At 39.1% G+C, this 26170-nt stretch overlaps 2 protein-coding genes across 3 annotated transcripts in view; one reads left to right on the forward strand and one right to left on the reverse strand.

The window, feature by feature from the left end:
• PEX1 (peroxisomal biogenesis factor 1) overlaps positions 1–26170 on the forward strand; it is an 86840-nt gene that overhangs the window by 6311 nt on the left and 54359 nt on the right. The window contains exons 3-6 of the mRNA XM_086696288.1: positions 4425–4580; positions 4835–4939; positions 12787–12938; positions 16178–16282. Of these exons, the coding sequence (XP_086552414.1) occupies positions 4425–4580; positions 4835–4939; positions 12787–12938; positions 16178–16282 (518 nt within the window). The remainder of the gene's footprint in view (positions 1–4424; positions 4581–4834; positions 4940–12786; positions 12939–16177; positions 16283–26170) is intronic.
• On the reverse strand, positions 18299–26141 carry RBM48 (RNA binding motif protein 48). Of its 2 annotated transcripts, none has more exons than XM_025929618.2 (5): positions 25974–26136; positions 25136–25326; positions 23290–23435; positions 21255–21820; positions 18299–18947 (listed from the first exon to the last, which is right to left on the reverse strand). In XM_025929618.2, exons 1-5 carry the CDS (start codon positions 26082–26084, stop codon positions 18861–18863), a joined length of 1101 nt encoding a protein of 366 aa, XP_025785403.1. In that variant the 5' UTR covers positions 26085–26136; the 3' UTR covers positions 18299–18860. The 2 variants fall into 2 exon arrangements, with proteins under 2 accessions (XP_025785403.1, XP_086552423.1); XM_086696297.1 differs by lacking the exon at positions 18299–18947 and adding an exon at positions 20921–21014 and having other exon boundaries at positions 25974–26141.

Below are 26170 nucleotides of genomic sequence, written 5' to 3' on the forward strand. Positions count from 1 at the left end.
TTCTCTTTTACTGACACTACTCTGCTACACTTCTTGACACTTCCAGTCTCCAACTGTGTGGTTTTTTCAAGCAAGCAATTTTCTGTGACATCGGCTGGGTACCCTACAATTTCTCAGTTCTGACACCACCTGAGATGGCATCAGATCCTGTACGTTGAGTTCAATGCCACAAGACTGTCTCCCACTTCAGATGCCCATCACAAGTCCAGGTTGTTACCTGCATTTCAGACTAACTGGCTATAAATTGGAGGCCCAATTAATTTGCTAGAGCAGCTCATAGAACTGAGGAAAATTGTTTACTTAATAGATTACTGATTTATTATAGAAGGATACAGTTTTTAAAATACAAGGATACAATCAGGAGCAGACAGCAGAGATGCACAGGGCAAGGTATGTAGGAAGGGGCATGGAGCTTCCATTCCCTTTCCCAGGACCTTCATATGTTAACCATCCCAGAAGCTCCCTGAACACTTTGGGGGTCTTCATGGAGTTTTCATCACATAGGCACCATAGGTCATTAACTCAATATCCAGCCCCTCTGCACAATGGGGGATACAGCTGAAAGTTCCAAGCTTTTAATCATGGATTTTTAATCAAGTCTTTTTGGTGACTAGCTCCCAGCCAGGAGCCACCGGTAGTCGCCTCCTTAGAACAAAAGATTCCTATCATCCCTGATGTTCTAAGGGATTTAGGAGCTTTGTGTTGGGGGCCAGGGTCAATGACAAAATTGAACAAAAGATACTCGTGCTGCTCACATCATTTAGGAAATCCCAAGAGTTTTGGGAGCTATGTGCCAGGAACCAGGGACAGAGACCAATATATATATTTCCTGTTACCTCACACAGGGAAAATATAAGATTGGCCTGGCAAGTAGTGCCAGAAAGCAAAGAAGTGAAAAAGCCAATGGGGTTGTGTGATGTGAAACATACAAGAGCCAACTTGAAAGCTCCCAAGGGCCAAAACTGGAACAATTTGAGTAAGATGACAGGATTGTTATAAAATAAGTGTATGTGACCCCCCCCCCCCCTTGCACACACCCTGACATAAATAATTGAGTAAATAGGGGAAAAAAGACCTCTTGCTTTCATGAAAATTCCAAGTAATAGTATAGATACTCCTTCCCAAGAAGTGGAATTACATTTTCCCTAAAAGATTGGCTTCCAAAGAATAGATTGTGGAAAGGATAAATAGCAACTACAGTGGAGAACCCTGTAGACTAGCGTAATCAAGTGATCAAAGTTCTCAGCAGTTAACCTTGTATGTGTCTCCCGACATGTGAGAAGAACAGCAATTTATCTCTAGAATTCACCCCTCAAACCCCTAACCACAGCTTATTATGCAAAAAAACAAACAAACAAAAAAAAACATTAGACAAACCCAAATTGAGGAATATTATGCAAAATGAAAAGTCAAGGTTGGGCCCTCTGGGTGGCTCAGGTTAAGCATCCAACTCTTGATTTCAGCTCCGGTCATAATGTCACGGTTTGTGGGATTGAGCCCTTGTCCATGCTCAGCATGGAGTCTGCTTGGGATTCTTTTTTCCTCCCCTGCTCATACCCCTCTCAAAATAAATCAAAACTTTAAAAAAAAAAAAGTCATGAAAGACTAAAAACTATCATAAATTGGAGGAGACATGCCAGCCAAATGTATCCTGGCTTGGATTCTGGAATCAAAAAAAGAGCATTAGTGGAAAAGTGGTAAGATCTGTATGTTAATAATGTGCCGATGTTAGTGTATTCATTTTGATAATTGTACCACGGTTCTGTAAAGTTTTAATGGAGAAACAGTGAAGATTGGGAACTCTATCATCATTACTTCTCTTGTGTAAATCTAAAGTTATCCCAAAATAAAGTTAAATAACATGAGCCAGTGCCTAGCACCTCACAATTCTCATTACCCAAGATCTCTCAAATATCATTTACAACGGTTCCTGGACCGCATGAGTAAGGTCTTTAGCTGTAATGAAATGTGAGCTTACATGGATAAAACTCAGAAAAAATTACTACCTGTCGAAGATTGTGCCTAAAATCCTTGATAGCTGTGTTGGATGACTTGTTAATATTTGGCTCAGAGCAGCATCTGACTCTTAAAACCTCCCTTTCCTCAAGGAGGAAACTAATGTTGGTGCTAACGTTTGCACTCCGATAATTCTCCATCAGATTTAAGCAGGATGACTTTCAGGCAAACATTAACATACTCTACACTTCATACAGCACATCCACACATGAGCTTCCTCTTTCTCTGTATTTTTTATGAGAATTCTTTCCAAGTTTTTGTCCTCAGAGCAGCTGCAACCCCTTCTGTGACCTAGCCTTGAAAAGTTCACACTGCCTCATTTCCACTGAGCTCTACTGGTTGAAATGTCAGAAAATGCCTTCCCTGTTTCAAGTGAAGGAGACAGATCCCATCTCAGAGGAGTATCAAAGTCTTTGTAGAAAGAGCATATGGGATGGCATAGACTGTTAAAATTGTTTTGGGGAAGACACAACCAAGTCACATGTGGACTCATTATTCATAATGTGGTTTTGAGAATCTACTGCCAAAGTGACCCTCCTTAAGTGCAAATATGATGTTAACTTGCCAGCCAAAATTTTTCAGAAACTCCCCATTGTAAAGTCTAGTCTGCCATGTGGCCATACCAACCATCTGCAGCTAGCTCTCAGAACATACCTTCATTGGGGCGCCTGGTGGCGCAGTCGGTTAAGCGTCCGACTTGAGCCAGGTCACGATCTCGCGGTCCGTGAGTTCGAGCCCCGCGTCAGGCTCTGGGCTGATGGCTCGGAGCCTGGAGCCTGTTTCCGATTCTGTGTCTCCCTCTCTCTCTGCCCCTCCCCCGTTCATGCTCTGTCTCTCTCTGTCCCAAAAATAAATAAACGTTGAAAAAAAAAATTTAAGAACATACCTTCAAGCTGCCTCCTCTGGCAAGTGACCCCTCCTCCTTGGGACCTTTGTTAATTTCCTGCTACCTCCCCAGTTGATTGTTCCTTCCTTTGGGTCACTGCCAAACACCATCAATCATAGTGCTTGCACTTTTTTTTTTTTTCTTATCTCTTAGCCAAAGTGTAACAACTTTGTGGGCAGAAACCCTGGTGTATTCACTGCCTGGTTCACAGGAGGCCTTCAATATAAATTCTTATTGGATGGGTAAAAATGAGCTTTTTGTCATATTTCTGAGCTTATAGTTACACTGTGTAGCCTGCTAAATTGAATCCCTTAATTCTCAGTCCTGATCAATGCATTAAAATCACCCTGCACTTCTTTAAAAATACCCTTTCCTAAGTCTGGACTGAAATCCAAGTGTGTGAATATTGAACATTTCTGTTTGAAAATTAGTCACCAAGTCCCACTGATTTTCTGCAACATCTCAAGCTCCCTCCCACTTTTTCAACCCTCAGGGCCTAGAAGAGTCAACTGAGGTCTTGTTTTTTAAAAGCTAATTCCTGGGTCTGATGTTAGTGATTCTGACTTGGTAAGTCAAGTAAGGCTTGGGAGTCTGCTTTTGAACAAACAAAGGAGAGGCTGTGGATTTCTCTCATTCAAATGGTCCTGGACGGTCCATTAGAAACACTGCTCCAGTAAAATGTAGTTGACCCTTGAACAAAGTGTAGGATATAAGCACCAACCCCTGCAATACAGTTGAAAATCCATATATAACTTTTGACTCCCCAAAAGCTTACCTACCAATAGCCTACTGCTGACCTTACTGATAACATAAACAATCAACCTATTTTGTATGTTTTATATATTATATACTGTATTCTTAAAGTAAGCTAAAACTTTTAAGAAAATCATAAGAAAAATACATTTACAGTACTGCGCTATATTTATTTTTTATTGCATTTAAGTAGACCCACAGTTCAAACCTATGTGGTTCAAAAGTCAACTGTAAATGTTAATTTTCTGACTAGGCATTCAAGGCTCTCTGCCATCAGCCCGTCCTCTTCAATCCTGTTTTTTCACTTCTTCCTAACTTGCTGTGCTCCCAATAAAGCATGTTCAACTTCAACCACAATTCTACCTCTTTCCTTTACCCATATTATCTCTCCCTGGAATTCTCCATTTTACCACCCCCAACACATTCCTTCCTGTATAAATACAATGTATCCTTCCAAGTCTCTGTTCAAAGTCTACTCCCATGAAAATGACCTAACTCCTCTTTCCCACACTGATTTCTCTTTCTTCACATGTCTGTAGTAGTGAGCATTATGTTACATAATTTTTCATTTACATACCGTCTTACTAGTCTTCTGGTGACACCCACCTTAATTGCATAAGCCCTTAAGTAACAAGTGATGTCATTCTTTTTTTAATCACTTAGAGCATCTAGCATCATAGGAAAAAAATAGCTGCTTAGTAAAATATTTTTAATTGGAGTACTCATTGAGTAAGTGTAAGTTGTACTTATTTGTATTTTTATTTTACAGTCAAAAAAAGTGAAGTAGAATGTCTCATAAGACTTTTTCACAGCTTGGTGGAAAGAGCTAATGTAAGACTTAATAACCTTGGACTAGATCGTAATGCTTTTCGAGCGATCCTGCACAGCGTATTTGGAATGACTGACGATATGCTAATGAACAGGGGTAAGAGGCTTAAGAAATGGAAATGGGCCAAGCTGAGATGGCGATATATATGATGTTCATAATTAATATGTGGCAAACATTTTTGTAATGACAAATTATATACACACACACACACACACATACATTTCCAATAATTTTGACTCTTAAAGATGGCTAAAACCTTTTTTTCCTCTCAATTTGGGAAGAAGGTTTATATATTTGAATTATAAAATAGCTTTAAATTACAATATACTTCTATGGTCTTTTTCTTTCAGTATTTTTTGTGTTTGACAAAGACCACGATAACTGCATAAATGTGAAAGAGTGGGTTAAAGGATTATCAGTGTTTCTTCGAGGGACTTTTGAAGAAAAGCTGAAGTGTAAGATTTCTATATGTGATTACTGACTTAGTAATATACAGTGTCAATTTTGTATTTAGTGAATGCTTAAACAAATTTTAAAAAATATAAAATCAATGTTCTCTATAGCAACCTTTCAAAAATAGTTTGTGACAGCTTTAAAAAAAATCAAAACAAATGAAATGGGTGGTCTGTTTCTTGGGAGAGTCCCTCCTTTAGACCTACACTTCCTTCACTGGTTCTGTAATGCCTAAATGTCACCAGGATGGGTCTTTGTGTCAAGTCCCAGGCGAAGACAAGCAAGTCAATGTCAGGGCTTGTGCCAACTCCGGGTTTCCCAGGCTGGCTCTGGGCTCAGCAGGAAATGCGCCTTGATATCAGGCAGTGCATAAGTCACAGTGAAGACATTCCTCATCTCTTGAACAAAGAAAATAAATGTGAGGGATTGACACAAAACAAAATGAAATACACATTAACCACCAATATTCTAGTGTTAAAATTTGTGTAGATCAGTGAAGAGAGGAAAAGAGATTGAGGACAGAGAATGCCCACAGGGAGAATGGTTACAGAGAGAATTTCCTACAGGAAAGATATGTTAGTAATTCCAAAGACAAAAATCTTCCCATTCACAATTTTGCCTAGAAGTGAATAGCTCTGGCCTCACCTCGCCTGTACCATTGTTGTGATGTGTATTTTCTATGTTTTATACCTCTGGGTCCAGGTTTTGGGGTGAGGAACCCAGGAATGAGAATAGGAACAATTTTTTTAAGTTTATTTATTTATTTAGAGAGAGAGAAAGAGAGAGTGCAGGAGGAGCAGAGAGAAAGGGAGAGAGAGAATCCCAAGCAGTCTCCGCACTGTCAGCACAGAGCCCAACATGGGGCCTGAACACACAAACCATCAGATCATGACCTGAGCCGAAACCAAGAGTTGGATGCTCAACCACGTGAGCCACCCAGGCGCCCCAAGAATAGGAACAATTTTAAATGACAGTTTTCTAGGGAACAATTGCTTAAAGTGTCAAATTGCTTAGGAAAAGACTGCAGAATTCTGAGTAAATAAACAAATCTTTATCCCTTGTTCTTCCACTTAAATTTGGATTTGGAATGTTGAAAAGAAGATCCCTAACGTTAAACACACATTTTACTTACTTATTTTTTAAAATTTTAGGTATTTATTTACTTTTGAGAGACAGAGTGCGAGCAGAAGAGGGGGAGAGAGAGAGGGAGACACAGAATCTGAAGCAGGCTCCAGGCTCTGAGCTGTCAGCACAGATCCCTATATGGGGCTTGAAACCACGAATCATTGACATTATGACCTGTGCCAAAGTCAGAGGCTTAACCGACTGAGCCACCCAGGTGCCTCTTAAACACACATTTTAAAAAATGATAGCAACATTAAAAAAAATCACCATGGGGCGCCTGGGTGGCGCAGTCGGTTAAGCGTCCGACTTCAGCCAGGTCACGATCTCGCGGTCCGTGAGTTCGAGCCCCGCGTCAGGCTCTGGGCTGATGGCTTGGAGCCTGGAGCCTGTTTCGGATTCTGTGTCTCCCTCTCTCTCTGCCCCTCCCCCGTTCATGCTCTGTCTCTCTCTGTCCCAAAAATAAATAAAAAATGTTGAAAAAAAAAAATTAAAAAAAAAAATCACCAACTTTCTTTGACATTTACAATTTTTTGTTTTGTGTTTTTTCTTTTAATTTTCTTTCTTTCTTTCTTTCTTTCTTTCTTTCTTTCTTTTTTTTTTTGAGGTAAAATTGACATTCAACATTATGTGGGTTTTTTTTTCCTTAACTTTTCTCCAGTTTAATTTTTCACAGGATAACATTGAAATATAGTTGCTACTTAAGGTTGTTGCAGCACTCTTATACAGAAGTCTCACCAAGAAGTGAAAAGCTAAGTTTTCATGGATGTAAATTCTTACGGTAATACTAATACATGGTGAAAATGGCTGTGACACTGAGTACAGCTGTATGTGATTGAATAGCATCATGCTGTCAATGAATTTTCCTCCTCTAATCCTACTTCCTAAAACTGTTTCATATATATTTCAAGATATGTTAATCTGGGAAAAATGCCACTTTTCATAGGGTTGAGCTGCATGTGATGAGGAAATGGTGGGGTTCTGAGTGAACAGTCAAGCAAGAATTCTTGAGACACCTCTGGTGCAAGAAGGTGGTTTTATTAAAGCAGGGGACAGGACCTGTGGGGAGAAAGAGCTGCACTGGGGTTGTGACAATGGCTGATTATATACTTTCAAGTTTGGAGGGGGGTAGGGATAGCATAAGGTTTCCAGACTCTTGAGGGGCTGTTAGGAAAAAGTCATTTACTACTGTCTAATAAAACCTTAGTCATCCGACCCTTCAGATGTATACCAGTGGGTCATATGCCCACTGTTTACTAACATACAACTTGGCGGGGGGTGGGGGTAGAGAAAAAGGAAATGGTTACCAAAGAAATTTTTATTTATTAAAGGAGACTACTGGAGGTTGGGTTGATGTTAAGACTGCCTTTTGCCCATAGCAAAGTATCGACATAGAGACAGTTGAGTTCCTAAAGGAAAGTCACTCTGCGTATCTCAAGGACTTGTCCATGCACTACGAGTTGTCAGGAAATTTAATTTTTTTTTTTTTTGCCTTTGTTCCCCACATCACATGTATGCTATGGATTGAAGAAACTCAACAAAAACACACAGCTAATCTGATACTCTGGAATTTTATATTGATTCTATTGCTTTTGCTAAAACATTTAACTAGATTGCGAACTCCAGAAGAGTTCCTTCATTACTGTATTCTCAGGACCTGAGTAAGGTCATCTGTGGCATGAATGAATGTATAGAAGTCACAGAAGTTCCTCTTCAGGGAGAGAGTGGTCATTTTGGGTAGTGCAGATGGGCAGACTTCCAAGGAGATGATGGACTCACTACACAGATATACTGAAAAATGTTCTTTGCCAGTGATATGCTGAAGTTTGTACTTAGTTTTTGTACTCTATGTAAGAAAATAATAATGAGATATACACACACGTATGTGTACACATGTGTATATATGTATTGCATGACCAAAGGTTTAAAAAAAATATTTACTTCTAGGGGTACCTGGCTGGCTCAGTCAGTAGAGCACGCGATTCTTGATCTCTGGGTTGTGAGTTCTAGCCCCATGTTGGGTATAGAGTTTACTTAAAAAGAAATTATTGGGGCACCTGGCTGGCTCATTTGGTTAAGTGTCTGACTCTTGGTTTCAGCTCAGGTCATTACCTCACAGTTCACAGGTTTGAGCCCCGCATCGGGCTCCTCACTGACAGTGTGGAACCTGCTTGGGATTGTCTCTCTCCCCCTCTCTCTGCCCCTCCCTAGCTCTCTCTCAAAATAAATAAATAAACTTTAAAAAAAAAAAAGCAAATTTAAAAGTAAAAAGAGATCTCTTTTATTGCAGTTTCATCACATTTTTTTTGAAGTCTATACAGTTATTGTCTTTTATTTGTGTCATTCTACAGGAGATGCTCAGTTCTGGGTCACATAATACATATAAACCAATAACCATAATATAACATGATTACTTCAAAATCTATGTATTTTCTTTTTTTTTTTTTTATTTTTTTTTTTTTAATTTTTTTTTCAACGTTTATTTATTTTTGGGACAGAGAGAGACAGAGCATGAACGGGCAAGGGGCAGAGAGAGAGGGAGACACAGAATCGGAAACAGGCTCCAGGCTCTGAGCCATCAGCCCAGAGCCCGACGCGGGGCTCGAACTCACGGACCGCGAGATCGTGACCTGGCTGAAGTCGGACACTTAACCGACTGCGCCACCCAGGCGCCCCAAAATCTATGTATTTTCAAAATTCTATATGGGAGTGATGAGAAAGTGCTTTCTAGTGGATCTGGTGGATCAGAAGACACTTCCACAGAATAACTAGCATTTCAGTTAATTCTTGTAAATCTTGAGCAGAAAGAAACTAGAAGGAAGAGCAGGCTAACCAACAGGAATGAACATGTGGAGTTGGTAGAACTGATGTTGAGACATGTAGTATTAAGGTCAACTGAATGTGTATTATTAAGGTTGAATCGTCTACTGAGCAACATTCCTCTCCCCAACATTCCCTAAGAGGACAGCTGTGAATCAACTATAATAAATAATGAAATATTGGATGGAGGCAGGAGAGTTTCCTAGATTGTTGAAGTTACCTAGGAAATAACAGTGGGGACAGAGAAGAGGAAAAGGACTATTAATATCTACAAATTGGAATTGATGGTTATCTCTGAACACAGAAGGTATTGTTTGTTTATAGTTTCAAGTACCTAAATTAACGTCATTGATTTCAAAGTATTCCAACTTTATTATTTTTTTAAGTTTATTTATTTTGAGAGAGAGAGAGCATGAGCAGGGGAGGGGCAGAGAGAGAAGAAGAGAGAGAATCCCAGGAAGGCTCCCTGCTGTCAGAACAGAGTATGACGTGGGGCTCGATCCCACAAACTGGGAGATCACAACCTGAGCTGAAATCCAGAGTCAGACTCTTAACCCACTTAGCCACCCAAGTGCCCCTAAAGTATTCCAACTTAAAAAAAAAAAAAAAAAGGCAGGGGGCAGTCCTTGAGTGGCTTAGTCGGTTAAGAGACTGGCTCTTGATTTCAGCTCAGGTTATGATCTCACAGTTGGTGAGATTGAGCCCCACATAGGGCTCTGCTGTTAGCGCACTTGGGAGTCTCTCTCTTCCCCCAATTGTGTTCTAACTCTCTCTCAAAATAAATACATGAACAACAACAAAAAGTATTACAGAAACAAGAAGTCCCCAACGTAGATAATGTAGTATATTAAAACATAGTTCATAGGGGCGCCTGGGTGGCGCAGTCGGTTAAGCGTCCGACTTCAGCCAGGTCACGATCTCGCGGTCCGTGAGTTTGAGCCCCGCGTCGGGCTCTGGGCTGATGGCTCAGAGCCTGGAGCCTGTTTCCGATTCTGTGTCTCCCTCTCTCTCTGCCCCTCCCCGTTCATGCTCTGTCTCTCTCTGTCCCAAAAATAAATAAACGTTGAAAAAAAAATAAAACATAGTTCATAAATGCCAAGACAGAAAGAAAAATCTTAGGTATGTAAATTTCTAATGAGCCACTTTTTTTTTTTTTTTTTGTTTAGTGTTTATTTATTTTGAGAGAGACAGCATGGAAGTATGGAGGGGCAGAGAGAGGGAGAGAGAATCCCCAGCAGGCTCCATGTTGACAGTGCAGAACGCAACACGGGGCTCAAACCCACAAACCATGAATCATCCTGAGCATAAACCAAGACTCAGACACTCAGTCAACTGAGCCACCCAGGCACCCCTTTAAGGAGCTGCTTTTTAAATTAAGGCTACAATGTAAAGTACCTATAAGACTGATTCTCCAATGTGGATTGAAGACTGGTTTCAACTGGCTACATCGGTTTTACCTTGGGAACGTTTTAAAATAGCATTCTCTGAGCTACTACCACCAAGGAATCCATACTCTTATTTTGTGCTATATCAGGAAAAGTTCTGTTTATTTGTGTGTTTTTTTAAAAATGTTTATTTATTTTTGAGAGAGTGTGCAAGTCATGAACATTGAGATCATGACCTAAGCCAAACTCGGAAGCTTAACTGACTGAGTCACCCAGGCATCCCCATTTATTTGTTTTTTTTAATTATGAAGATTTAGTATCAAATCTGTTCCTTACAAAGATCGCTTGATATCTAATCTGTAACTGTTTCCTCTCCCATCTAGGTACAGGTGAACAGGAATCTGCATCTTTATCAACTACTTTTTTTCCCCCAAATTCTTTTATTTTTCTAGTTTTATTGAGAAATAATTGACATATATCACTTTATAAATTTAAGGCATACAGATCAGTTCTACATATACTACAAAAATGATTACCACAATAGGTTCAGCTAACATCCATCTTCTTATATAGATACAATAAGAAGAAAAGTATAAAGGAAAAAAATATTTCTCCTTGTGATGAGAACTCTTAGAATTCACTCTCTTAACAACTTTTCTATATATCATACATCAGTGTTAGTTATGGTCTTCATGTTGTATGTTACTTTCCTAGTACATATTTATCTCATAACTGGAAGTTTGTGCCTTTTAGCCATCTTCCTCTAGTTCCTCCTCCCTCCAACTGCCCATCTTTGATCACCACAAGTCTGATCTCTTTTTCTATGAGTCTGTTGTTATTGTCAGGTTTCTTGTTTGTTTTGTTTTGTTTTTGTTTTGGGGATTCCACATATAAGGGAGGTCATAGAGTATTTGTCACTCCCTGTCTCAATTATTTTCCTTAGCATAATGCCTTCAAGTTTCACCTACGTTATTGCAAATGATAGCATTTTCTCATTTTTTATGGCTGAGTAATATTGTTATTTATATTTATTCATCCATTGATAGAAACTTAGATTGTTTCCAAACCTTGGCTATTGTACATAATGCTGCTATGAACATGGAGGTGCAGATATCTTTTTGAGTTAGTGTTTTCATTACCTTTGGATATATTCCCACACATAGAATTGCTGGGTAGGGGCGCCTGGGTGGCGCAGTCGGTTAAGCGTCCGACTTCAGCCAGGTCACGATCTCGCGGTCCGTGAGTTCGAGCCCCACGTCAGGCTCTGGGCTGATGGCTCAGAGCCTGGAGCCTGTTTCCGATTCTGTGTCTCCCTCTCTCTCTGCCCCTCCCCCGTTCATGCTCTGTCTCTCTCTGTCCCAAAAATAAATAAACGTTGAAAAAAAAAATTAAAAAAAAAAAAAAAAAAAAAAAAGAATTGCTGGGTTATGTGGAAGTTCTATTTTTAATATTTTGAGGATCCTCCATACTATGTTCCATAGTGGCTCTACCAATTTATAATCGTAACAATGGTAAATAAGCATTCCCTTTTCTGCACATCCACACCAGCATTTGTTATCTTATTTTTGGCATTTTTTGTTTATTTGTTTGTTTTAATGATAGCCATTCTTGCAGGCATGCGGTGATATCTCATTGTGGTTTTAATTTGCATTTCCCTAATGACTAGTTATGTTGAGCATCTTTTCCTATAGCTGTTGGCTTTTCATTTATCTTCTTTGGAGAAATGTCTATTCAGGTCCTTTGCCTATTTTTAATTTTTTTTTTCTTTTTTGCTATTGAGTTGTAGGAGTTCCTTATATATTTTGGATATTAACACCTTATCTGATATTGTTTGCAAATATTATTTTCCCATGTCACAGGTTGTCTTTTCATTTTGATGATGGTTTCTTTTACTATGCAGAAGCTTTTTAGTTTGATGTGGTCCCACTTGTGTTTTTATTTTGTTGCTTGTGCTTTTGGTGTCAGAGCCATGAAATCATCACCAAGACCCATGTCAAGGAACTTGTTCCTATGATTTCTTCTAACAGTCTCATGGTTTCAGGTTTCATAACATTTTTAAACTCTCAATTTCAAATTCCACATTCCAAGGAGTATTTAATCTTGTGCCAGTAAGTATAAAAGGTGCTTTATTTTAAAATTCATCTGTCTGGGGCGCCTGGGTGGCGCAGTCGGTTAAGCATCCGACTTCAGCCAGGTCACGATCTCGCGGTCCGGGAGTTCGAGCCCCGCGTCAGGCTCTGGGCTGATGGCTCGGAGCCTGGAGCCTGTTTCCGATTCTGTGTCTCCCTCTCTCTCTGCCCCTCCCCCATTCATGCTCTGTCTCTCTCTGTCCCAAAAATAAATAAACGTTGAAAAAAAAATTAAAAAAAATAAAATTCATCTGTCATACAGACCAATAATTGTAGGTTGTATAAATTGTTTTTATCTTTTTAAAAACTATATATTAAAATAACTTAAGGAGAAGACTAGTGATATTTTAACTGTTCTTATCCAAGTCTTTACATTTCTTGTGCTTTGGACAGTCTGTTTTGAAGTTTACTATTTGAATGGTGATGGTTACATTTCTCGAGAAGAGATATTTGACATGTTAAAGAACAGTCTACACCAACAGTCATCTGAAGAAGAGAATGATGAAGGAATAAAAGAGTTGGTAGATATAACACTGAAAAAAATGGTAAGAATGAAAACCTATAAGCAGATATTGGGGAAAGCTAAAGACAAAGAAATTATTTATTTCCCTTTATAATGAAAGTAACCTTTATGAGGACAGGAGATTTTGTTCTCTGCTCTATCCATTGCCTACAACAGTGCTTGGATGATAGTGGGTGCTCAATAAATACTTATGGAATGGCTGGGTGATTAAATGAATCACTACACAAAATATGAACTATATTATTTTAAAATATTTTACTCAATGTGGGGGTTGGGAGGGAGTGGTGCAGCAGATTCAGTTTGTGTAAAATTGGATGCCACTCTAGTCTGTCTGCATGACCTCCAATCCATCTAAACATTCGTTATAACAAAATAACATAATAATTAAAATAGCTGTCCCTTATAAAGTACTTAACTATATGCCAAGGGCCTTCATAGAACTTTAATTATAGGAACTCATTTTACCCTCAAAACAACCCTATGCAGTAGAAATTACTATCTCTATTTTACAGATGAGAAAACAGAAATACTAATAGTTTTACCCAAAATCATGATAGAAAATGGGGTGCAGAATTCTTCTTTCAATGAAACAAAAAGTACCACTTTATTATGGACATAGTGATTTCTTCCCTTTTCTTACTATGCCCCTATCCTGGATACCAGTGAAAAGTTGTTAACTCTAAAGCATTCTGGACCCAGCTCACTTCCATTACTCTGGAGATGAGGAAAGAAATACATGATGGGGGCTGCCAAGTATTAGATTCAGCTATCAGACTCCAGCATACCTTCTTCCTTCAGAAATACTCTCACTGGGACGCCTGGATGGCTCAGTCAGTTAAGCATCTGACTCTTGGTTTCAGCTCAGATCATGATCTCATGGGTTTTGTGGGTTCAAGCTCCACATCTACCCTTGTGGTGCAGAGCCTTCTTGGGATTAGGAATTACTCTCACTAGCCACTGCTAGGGCTGAGGGTAGACTTCTTGAGAGACAGTATTTTCCCCAATTCCAAATTCACTCTTTTCTTGTTTAATTAAAAACAAAATTTTTTTTAACATTTATTTATTTTTGAGAGACAGAACATGAACACAGGGGAGGGGCAGAAAGAGAGAAGGAGACACAGAATCTGAAGCAGACTCCAGGCTCTGAGCTGTCAGCACAGAGCCTGATGCGGGGGCTCGAACCCAAGAACCATGAGATCATGACCTGAGCCAATGTCGGACACTTAACTGACTGAAACACCAAGACACCCCTTTAATTTTTTTAAATGTTTACTTATTTTTGAGAGAGAGAGAGGAGCGTGCGCGCATGAGCGGGGTAGGGGCAGAGAGAGAGGGAAACACAGGATTCAAAGCATGCTCCAGGCTCTGAGCTATAGCACAGAGCCTGACGCAGGGCTCAAACCCACAAACTGCGAGATCATGACCTCAGCAGAAGTTGGACACTTAATCTACTGAGCCACCCAGGCATCCCTCTTCTTTTTTTAAAGGACATGTTATGGAGTGAAATTTTTCCTTTTTTAATTTTTATTTATTTTTGAGAGAGAGAGAGACAAAGCATGAGCGGGGAAGGGGCAGAGAGAGAGGAAGATACAGAATCTGAAGTAGGCTCCAGGCTCTGAGCTGTAAGCACAGAGCCTGACATGGGGCTCAAACTCATGAACCATGAGATCATAACCTGAGCCAAAGTCGGACGCGTAACTGAGCCACCCAGGTGCCCCTGGAGTGAATTTTTTTCTGGTAATTATTCAAACCTTTCTCTAAGTTAGACTCTCAGCAACGCTGAGTTATGCTCAGAAGTAAAAAAACAAGGACCCATCAAATCAAACCCAAACTGAATTAAGCAGTTAAAGCATTTATAATCTACATATATGGTCCCCTGCCCCTCCCGTGATTTAATCCCCCACAGTCCCTGTCATTAATGCTCCACTCCAGGCAGGTCTGTCTTCTTCCTGACTTACATCGCTCATGTTGTCAGACTTCAGTTTGGGCCATTCTTCTGCATTTCCACCCCAGACCTCTTCAGCTACCTAAAAGTCCTCTCAATCATCCTTAAAGGCCTCCCAGTAGTCTGCAAGCATCTTCTTATGATTCTAGTCCATCTTGAACTATTACTGCTCTGACTCCCAGTGCCTTGCTCCTTAAGTGAGTAACTTCACTTTTATCCTTTTTACATGATGAGCTCTCAAGTCAGAGATCCTTTGAGGAACAAATTCTATTACTAAAAATTAAGTTTGAAAATCTTTGCCCTATGGCACTGATTTTATCACAAATGTAGCACTATAATGTGTCCTCTTTTTGTTTTACTCCCCAGTTACAGTATAAATCCTTTAGAGACACGACCGTATTTTATATATTTAAGGTAACTCAGGTGTCTTAGTCTGCTTGGACTGCCGTAACAAAATACCAGACTGGGTGACTTAGACAATAGGAATTTGTTTCTCAAAATCCTGAGACTGGGGAGTGCCTGGCTGGCTCAGTTGGTGGAATGTGTGACTCTTTATCTCAGGGTTGTAAGTTCGAGCCCCTGTTGGGTGTAGAGATTACTTAAAAATAAAGTCTGCCTGAGTGGCTCAGTCAGTTGAATGTCCAACTTCGGCTCAGGCCATGATCTCGTGATTTGTGAGTTCAAGCCCCGCACTGGACTCTGTGCTGATGGCTCAGAGCCTGGAGCCTGCTTCGGATCCTGTGTCTCCCTCTCTTTCCGCCCCTCACCCATTCACACTCTGCCTTTCTCTCAAAAATAATTTAAAAATATTAAAAATGAAATAAAAATAAATAAAATCTTAAAAAAAATCCTGAGACTGGGAAGTCCAAGATCAAGGTGCCAGTCAATTTGCTTCCATAGTGAGGGTGCTCTTCCTTGCTTGCAGACAGCCACCACCTCAATGTGTCCTCACATGGCAGAGAGAGGGAGCTCTGGTCTCTACTTACAGAGATGCTAATTATATCATGGGGGCTCCACCTTCAATACCTCATCTAAACCTAATTACCTCCCAAAGACACCTCCCAAATCATCACATTGGGGGCATTAACATTGGATTTAGAGGCAAGAGGGACACAAACTTTCAACCTCTAATAACAGGTATTCTAAACAGACTTCCAGGAATAAAGTAAGTAGCCTTGGTAAATAAGTACCTTTTGATTTATGTAAGTAGTGCCCACAGAAATGTAAACTAATAGTTTTACTTGGCAAAGAGTTATTTTCCATGCGAAATTAAAAACTACTCTTATCATTTATCAAGAACTCATCTTCCTCTCTAGGATTATGACAACGATGGCAAGATATCTTTTGCAGACTTTGAAAAAGCAGTTAGAGAAGAGAGACTTTTGTTGGAGGCATTTGGACCGTGTTTACCAGAAGCAAAGGTACAGTGCCAATAGCTCAAAGCGCTTAAGAGCAAAGTTTTTAAGGGATCAGACAGTAATACCTGCTGGACACTCACCTCTGTAGGGGCTTTAGCCCACAGCTGAAGTTTAGGCAACCATGACAATCTCAGCTCCATCCTCACGTTTTGGGAATCAACAATAGTGAGGATTCTATTCAACAGACTTTTTGAGCTTGCAGCCTCTTTAGCTATACACAATTCCTGATTTCTTGTATGTTAATATTTTCCCAAAGAAAACTTGAGTCTATTGGCATGGTTAAGGGATAGAACATTGAACAGTGTACTCAGCAAGTACCCACCATAACTGCCAGGACAAAATTTGATTTCTTTCAACCCAAATGTTGCCAAACCATGAGAATAATTATTAAAAATTTTGAATACATTTAAAGTACTTTATAGTATTTATGCTTAGGAAGGTTTTTCATGTATGAATTTGACAAGTTTTCTGAGCCAGAAGAGCCAGCCTAATAATTTGACACATTAAAATTTCCTTTAATTCTTCCTTTGAAGAAGAAAGTAGAAACTTTTTAATTCTCTGCAGTGATCTAGATGGCGATTTTATGCACAAACTTGCATGTTAAGTTCTCCTGTGCTATCTTCTGCTCATTTCTCTAACTTGTCCCACTGTAGTTTATTCCTGGAAATAAATAGTAAAATGCAGTGTGTGAAAGGCACACTTCTCATTTTGAGACTGATGGAGGAAGCCACATAGAATGGACTGGATTGGAGCAACTACTTAGGTCAGATGGAACACCAACAGATCTCCAGTTGCTCCCAGAACTCAGTAGCCCAGTTACTGAGAACCTTGCTACTCACCAGCAGCAATGTTGTCACCTAAGAACCTGGGGAAAATGGGGAATCTCAGGCCCCAACCCAAACCAACTGACTCAATCGTTGTTGTTGTTGTTGTTGTTTTTATGATGCTTGACACAGCAAAGGTTACTTCCACTCATCTTGATCAAATATTGTGCATGTTGGTGGGGATGGGAAGGCATGCTGGCTTCCACATGGTCACTGGAAAGATCCTGCAAACTCCTGAGAAGATCGGGAATCCATTCAACAAAACTGAACCCACTGAGCAGCTCCTCCTTTTAAGGCTGTCAGATAATTTTTTTTTCAGTTGTGGTAAAATACATCTAACACAAAATTTACCCATCTTAACCAATTGTAAACATACAGTTCAGTGATGTTAAGTACATTCACAATGTTGTACAACCAATCTCCAGACTGCTTTCCATCTTGGAAAACTGTAAACCGTTCTGCATTCCCATCATCCACCAGCTTCTGGCCACCACTATCAGAATCTACATTTTAATACGACCCTGAGGTAGAAATTCATAGCACCTTAAAGTCAGAAGCATGTTGTAGATAGTAACTTGCTCTTTCCAATTCTATGCTTGGGTCTGTAACATGTCTTTTACCTGGGAGTTCAGCAGAAAAAAATAATTAATTACCTTACAAGGAAGTAAGGCCAAACCCCTTGCCTCCAGCTTCTTTTAATACCATCTACCATTTGGTGCCATCCCAGCAAGTTTGAATCAGGTCATAACTGATGATGAACCTTCTTAACCGGTATGTTCAAATTCAATCCATTAGGTAAGAGGCCTTTAGGTATATAGAGAAAAGAAAAACAGTTTGGTATGGGCCTTCTCAAGGTATTTTTAGCAGTTTAAAAAAAAAAAAAGGACACAGCTTGAACATACTTGTTCCAGTTTCCAATTTTGTAGTCTGATAGGACAAACAATGTAGGTATGCTAAATGTACTGGTTAGCAGTCTAGCATTGACAAATACAGATTTGTTTCTGCCATAGATAAGCAAATTCTTCTTAGAGACTAACTAAAGAATATAGGCTCCTAATTTCAGCTTTGTTCTAATAGTTTAACTTTTTTACTTTACAGAATTGTATTGATTTTGAAGCCCTGGCATTCAGACACATCCTGAATTCTAGTTTTTGAATGTGAAACACTTAATACTTGTATTAAAATCAGAAACAGATCCTGGTTGCCTGTCTTTATTTGCATTGTAAAATTTTTATCTTTTGTTCACTTAATTTACATATAACTATTGCAAAGTGAGAAGTAATAATAGAAAAACACTTTCTGTAATATTAAGTAATGATAAACTAATTTTATTTTTTAAGTTAGCCAACGACCTTGGCCCCTGTGGGAAATACTTTCACAACCCTCTTTTCTCCTGCTTCCTCAACCAGAGAAGTTGGAAACCTAAAACATTCACCATTCCAGACCTTCCCGGTTATGAACAGCCATGAGCCCAGTTTTAGCCAATAAAATGTAACCAAAGTCACTGGATGGAGCTTCCGGAAAACTTTAATTTTTTTTTTTTTTTTTTTAAGGAACATATTTGGCTGACATGTATTCTGTGAATGATAAGCTAATTTTAAAAGATGAACCTTCATTAGATACAATAGCTTGAATGGTATCACAAAGAGGAGTGCACTAAAAAATACCAGCAGTAAAATCTCTTAAAGAATTAAAATGATAGGCTAAAAAATAAAAGATAAATAGTCCCTTAGAAAATATAATTTGCTGCTGGCAATCTATATTCTTCTTCTTTGTTTTAACGGACGACTTGTATGTACATCTTCCAGCTTGTCTTCTGGAGGTTTTGGCGTAGATGAAATTACCTAGTTTAAAAAAAAGAGAACCATCAAAACTTAGTTTTTATAGTACAAGAATAAATAAATTATTAGGAGAGGTAGGAGATACATCTAGTAGTTCAATTCTTGCTGTCACATTTAAGGCAGTTAGCCCAATTTCAGGTTACAGCCTATGGTCTACGCACAAAGTTTTCTGTCCAAACACCGATGGGAGTAAAATTTCTAAAGCCATTTAACAAGAAAAAAAAAAACTTGAGGGGATAAGAGTAAACATATACTCTAACAATCCTTTATAGATGTGAAGTCACTTGCTATTTTATAGACACAGATAGAGATCTCCATTCTGTGTAACCTGAAACACTGATAACATTTGATGTATTTACAGACATGGAGGCTTGACGGGTGGGGGGGGGGGGAGTATGAAAAATTGGAGAAATAAGTAGAAAATGGTATAATCCTCAATTTCCTAGGGAAGTGAAACCAAACACATCATTGGAAAAAGAGTTGACAATGAGTTAAAGCAGAGTAAGACAGTCTTCACTTAACATGTAAAATTATTAGAAACTGTGTAAGTTGTATTCAGTATTTCTCCATTTTGTTGTTCTATTGTCTCCTTACTTAGGATTTGGACCTAACAACTTTTTTCTTGAAAATATAGTCATTTCTGGCTGAGGGAGCTATGTACCCGCATCTATGCCTCAGTTCAACTGTATCTGAAGGAAGAAAAGGGCCAGCACAAACTCAAACATTTAAAAAGAGGCTTAAGCATGGAAATTGTGTTCACAGACTTTTAATATTATAACATAAGCCCTCATCCTTAATCAGATAGTAATTTTCAGGTAAAAACATATACATAAAATAAATGAAGCTACCTTAGATTCCCTTAATCACATTGTAAAATACATTTACAACTGCGTGAAAAGCCCTTTCTGAACCTCCAGAGTTAAAGTTTAAAAGAAGGTTGTTTTCCCTCAGTTTGATTTATAAAAGGTTTACCCCACAAAAAGCTATCTTTCAAAAGCTAACTCAAACGTTAGCTTTCTTTTATTTGTGCTTAGAAAATGGAAAATGATTATGTAAATATGTAAAAAAATTAGTACTTAATTAGGACAGTTGAGTTGTAATCTATTTAAGAAGTTTACATTTTGAAATGCAGACCTTAGGGCCTAGTCTTTAGAATAATCTCACCTCATTCTATGGCTATCTTTATCAAAGAAGCAAAAACCATTTTGATGTAATTTGTAAGAACACTGAACTTGAGAAAAAGTTTTCCTTCAACACAATAATTCTGTACTTTGACTCATAATAGAACCATTTGGGGAGCTTTAAAAAGAGAGGGCCTGGGCTCCACTCTCACAGATTGATCTCATGGACTGAAACCACTGCTTTTATGTTTTATATCTAGAATGACATAGAATATGTTCTGTTCATTTTTTTAATGTTTATTCTTGAGACAGAGAGAACAAGTGGGGGAGGAGCAGAGAGAAGGGGACAGAGGATCCAAAGCAGGCTCCTTGCTGACAGCAGAGAGCCTGATGCAGGGCTCAAACTCATGTACCAAGAGTTCATGACCTGAGCTGAAATCAAGAGTCAAATGCTCAATTGACTGAGCCACCCAGGCGCCTCTGTTCTGCTCACTGTTTAAAGCAAAGGCTAATGATATCAAAGCACATACTTTTCTGTTCATCAGATTCAGTTAATTCAACAGGAACTGTAGAAAAACACATCAAAAAACTGAAAACAGGGCACCTGGGTGGCGCAGTCGGTTAAGCGTCTGACTTCAGCCAGGTCACGATCTCGCGGTCCGTGAGTTCGAGCCCCGCGTCAGGCTCTGGGCTGATGGCTCAGAGCCTGGAGCCTGTTTCCGATTCTGTGTCTCCCTCTCTCTCTGCCCCTCCCCCGTTCATGTTCTGTCTCTCTCTGTCCCAAAAATAAATAAACGTTGAAAAAAAAAATTTTTTTTTTAAAAAATAAAAAAAAAACTGAAAACAAAAAAAATTAATGACAATACTTTAGTTGCCACAAATCTCCATTTAGTTGTTAGCCCTATAACCAAATGATCTCTCAAAACAGTTTTTTTAAAAATGATCTTACCTCAGGGGCGCCTGGGTGGCGCAGTCGGTTAAGCGTCCGACTTCGGCCAGGTCACGATCTCGCGGTCCGTGAGTTCGAGCCCCGCGTCAGGCTCTGGGCTGATGGCTCAGAGCCTGGAGCCTGTTTCCGATTCTGTGTCTCCCTCTCTCTCTGCCCCTCCCCCGTTCATGCTCTGTCTCTCTCTGTCCCAAAAATAAATAAAAATGTGGAAAAAAAAAAAATTTTTAAAAATGATCTTACCTCTTTAAGTTTATTCCGAATTAAATTTGCTGTCGTGTTCAACGAGTCATCGTGCATATCCACTTTGGGTAAGTCTGGTAACAGAGGCCCAATCATAACCTCATCACTACTTGTGCTTGTTCCAAGAAAAGTTCCAATTTTACGATCATCTTCTCTTCTTCTTTTCCGCTCCTGCAGTTGTGTTGTCCTAGGCATAAATCTGTCAACTGCCTCTGAAGAAGTAATAGCCTTCTGTGCGCCAGGGCAGGCCGATGAATTTTTAAACGGTTTCACCCGTATTTTCTGCAAAGAGTCACTGTGCATACAATGCTCCAATGTTTCTTCATGGTTTCTACCATCCTGAGAGAAGTTTGATGCCCTGTCCATATGCTCCCCTGATGAACATGTACATTTCGAGGAAAAATAACATAAAGGCAATTCACAAGAATAAGGAAGACAAGGATCTGAGTTGCCAGTAGAAGTGTTCAATGTGGCTGCACATCCAGAGGTCTCTGAATGGAAGTCCTGTCTAAAATCTTGTGTGTTTTTAAGCTCCGTAACCAGTTTCTTCTTTGTCACGTAATGATCTTTATGTTACAATTTAAAAGATGAGAGAAGAGGAAAAAAATGGTTTGTTTACTGTTTTCATTATTCAGAAATGTGTGATTTTAAAAACAAACACTACTTTAAAATGTTAACAAATGCTACCCTGAAAATTTTTTTTTCTTGAGCAGGTAATACATTCATGTGTTTAAAAAGTATAAAGAGTATATTAGTGTCACACTTCACACTGTCTTTACCCCCTATATGCCTGGTTTCCACCCTCCACCCATAAGTAATCCCATTCTTACTTTCTTATTTATCTGTCCAGTATGTCTTACTTTTCTTCCCCCTGCCTACTCCTCTTTTTTTCCCCGTAATAGCCATTTCTCTGCACCTTTGTGTTTTCCACTTAATTGTAGATCTTAGAGATTTTTTTTCCTAGGTCATTACATAGAATGCTCCTTTTTTTACAGCTTTGGAGCATTCTACTACATGAATGTATCATGCTGCTTAGTTGGTGTTTGTTAGTTTTTAAAGGAGGCAACAGGCTGGACCCATATTTTGTAATTTTATTTGGCACACAAACATAAGTTCTCCTGGAGCTATTCACATATCCCACAGGTTAAAAGTTCATTGTCTACAAGTAATCAGGGACTCTCAACAGCTCTCTTGCCAAATTTTAAGGTAAGTTTTCCAAGAGTCTTCCTACCTTCTATCTCTCTTCACCTCTGCCACCTGCCCTTTCCCCAATCACTCATTATATTCAATAGGTGTCTGCACAATTACTTTGTCCTTCAACTAAAGGGTAGATATTTAGTAATGTGGATTTCCAGTACTATTCAGATTTCAGACCACACACATTATTTCAGTCCAATTCTTAGTACTCTGTTCCTACAGTCCATGTACCAAAGCCCATGGCTCCATTCCAGGCACCTAGAATTTGTGTCTAGGGAAACTCAGTTGGGCATATGGGGCACCTGGCCAGCTGCTGGTCAAAAGTGGAACTTTTCCACAATTAGCAGTTTTAGATTAGCAGTTGGTAACTGGTCTGCAAATCATAATTGTTTCTCATTGCCTTTAGGTCAAACCTTAATTCCGCAGCCTGTGACACAATGCCCTTCATGATTCAGTTCCTGTCCTCTAATCTTCCCTCTCACTGCAATCCCTGTGTTGCGGTTATCCTGTACTATTCATAGTTCCTTCAAACGCATACTGCTCATTTATTCCTCTGGACCTTTAAACTTTCTACCTGGCCGACCTTTCCATCTCTTCCTCTCGCCTCCTGAGTAATGTCTACTCCTTCAAAACTCAGCCACCTCTCTCATCCTATAGGAAGGCTTCCACAAACCAACATCTCTCCCTTTCCAGCCCATATTCCATAAGAGTGCTGCAGAGTTCTTAAATATTGTGATCATTTATTTGCCTCTCTTCCCACCAGACTGGGAGCTCCATGATGATATACCTAGCAGAGTGCCTTACACATTGAAGGTGTTTAGTAACAGGCTTTCCATACCTTTATTTTTAGTAGTTCTTGCTATATAAGCCTTCCTCTCCTGTAATTTTTTTCTAGTTTCTTCAACTGTTTCAAATTCTGGAGCATAGCACACGTGAAGCAATCCACCAAAGAAACTCTGTTCATCCATTTTTCTCTTGGCTGTCCTAAACAGAAATACATGATAGCATGGTTTATTAATCTTGACTTACTTAGGATAATAGCTGAACTAGGATACAGTGCATTGATCTAAACAGTAAAGTTCAGCTTTTGTTATGTGTATATACTTCCTATGGGTTGGGAATTAAGATGTTCTCCTTATGGATGGTATTGATTCTACTGATGTAGGGAATACTCTTAGAACTCTCTATAGTGCTAACAGGTTTTGAGCTAAGTTATCCACACATATCCAGACCCCCTTTAACCAACTTAGGATCCCCAGCAGTTAACCTGAGGTACACAATCTATGGTCATGAAATACAGATTTCTCTGTGTTAAATTAAATGGCCCTTAAGAGTTAGCTCATACCCAGTTTAGTCTTTTCACCACAGTTTTGTTCCTATGATGGGATTCATATATAAAAATTAATAATATTATAATTATAAAATCTTCAGTAATTGAGTAAATGCTGAATATATAACTAATCAATGACAAAGTCAAAGAATGGTATTCAAAAAATATTTATTAAACATTTATGACTGGCCAGGCATTATACTACAATAAATATTTAAGTACTTCTGTGCCCAGGGATAATGATAAAAATACTGATATTTTTCACGCACCAGGCAGTGCCTGAAATGCTTCACCTGAATTAACACTTCATAAAAACCCTATGATGAAACTGAGGCCTAGGAAGATTTATAACTTAGCCATACTCACATTGGTTTGTAGAGCTACAATTCGAAGCAAGATATTGAACTTCACATAATGTACTATGTGCTATGGGAGGTGCAAAAGTTCTAGCAAATATGTTTCCCTGACCATGAAGAGCAGGCTAGGGGGAAGTGATTAGGGGAAGTGAGATTACATATAAGAGCAAACTGAGAATAATATACAACCACATAAAATCAATTGCTTTTGTGGCAGGCTGCAAGTGCTATTTGTAGTACAGAAAGAAAATATGAATGATGGGGCTCCTGGCTGGCTTAGCTGGGTAGAGCATGCAACATTTGATCTTGGGGTTGTAAGTTTGAGCCCCATGTTGGGTATAGAGATTACTTAAAATCTTTAAAAAATATAATAAAGAAACTATGAATGGCAACAGCCAAAGAAGGATGAGTCTTGGAGCAAATTAGTGACAAGAATGGGGTCAACATAAAACTAGGTAAGGCATTTCATACTTCAGCCTTATTGGAGAAGAATTTATGTTACAGAGAAGACTGGAAAAAATGGGGTCAATTCACATAGATGCGTAACAATAAGAACTTCAATACCTAACGTTTACTGCATTCTGAACAGGAGGCACTACACTTAGCCCTTTACATAGGTTATCTCATTATCCTCACACAACTTCAGTGAATAGGTCCTTTTACCATACAGATTTTACAGAATGGAAAAAAAACAGGCTTACTGAAGTTAAACAACTTGTCCAAAGTCATGATGTTAGTAAGCAGTGGAGCTCAAAAACTTAACTCCAAACCCATTTTTTAATCTACCACAATACACGACAGAAGATTCTTAAGCATGGGAATGACACAATGTGAATAGTGTTTTGATAAGGCTAACACTTAAGACTAGAGTAAGACCAGAGTAATACAGGGCAATATTAGGTTATTGGGTAATTCAGATATAAATGAGGGAAAACCAGGGCCAAAATGATAGCAATGGGGATGGGGGAGACAAAACTTATGCTTAACTTGCAAATTACCTTGCACTTTGTAGATTCATAAATTTAATAAGATAAACTTCTGTAAAGTCTTCTGCTGGGTATTCATCTAGAGCATTATATTGTTCAATTGCACCATACAAAGCAAATCGCTCAACTAATTCCTTCATCGCTCCCACTGCAGGAACTCCTTGTATTAACAAGTACCGAGATTCCAAATTGATTGTATATACCTAAAAGAAATGCAAACACATAAAAATATACTTCCCCAAAAAGCCTAGGACAAAACTATTTTTAAAAACTGCTCTAGGGTTAATGAGTACACTTATCATGAAGAATACTGAGTAATATACAGAACTGCTGAATCACTATATTGCCCACCTGAAACTAACATAACACTGTATATTACTTACACTGATATTTAAAGTAAAAAAGCTTAAAAAAAAAGCCTCTGAAAACAAGAAACATTCTGTTCAACCTGTCTGCAGAAAAGAAAAAGTAAATTCACCCCACGAGAATCTAACTAAAGAATAAATTTTCTTCAATCGACATGTTTTCCAGAAGTTGGCTTGGGAGAAGTTACTACAAAGAGAGAACAAATATTCATTGAGTGCTTACCACGCACCACGCACTATTGTAAACATGAAAGACGCAATGACTAACGCAAAGCACTGTGTTTGCGGAGCTGACGTTCTAGCAGTTGACCGAAGGGTTCTTGAGAATCTTTGGTAACTTGAGTACCAGAGATTCTCATACCCATCTCCAATGAGTGACGGATAGGATCGCAGCCTTTCAAACCTTTATTTACATATGCTGGGATGTGGGATCACAGCGAAAATAAAGCTCTCAAGGACAAAGGATGAAACCGAAATCACTTTACCTTGACAGCACGAGGCCGTCGCCCCTCCCGATACTTGGCCCGCGTGTCGCATACAGCCCTCTGGACATGGTGATCAAATACACCTCCAAGCTCCCCGCCACTAGCCGCCATCTTGACGGCTTGGCCCCTTGCAAAAACGACAACATCCGTCTCGTCGCACTCCCGCTCACCCAATAAGAGGGGGAGATAGGTCAAGG

Source organism: Puma concolor, chromosome A2, assembly GCF_028749965.1.
Source record: "Puma concolor isolate L17-30 chromosome A2, mPumCon1.1.hap2, whole genome shotgun sequence".
NCBI lineage: Eukaryota > Metazoa > Chordata > Mammalia > Carnivora > Felidae > Puma > Puma concolor.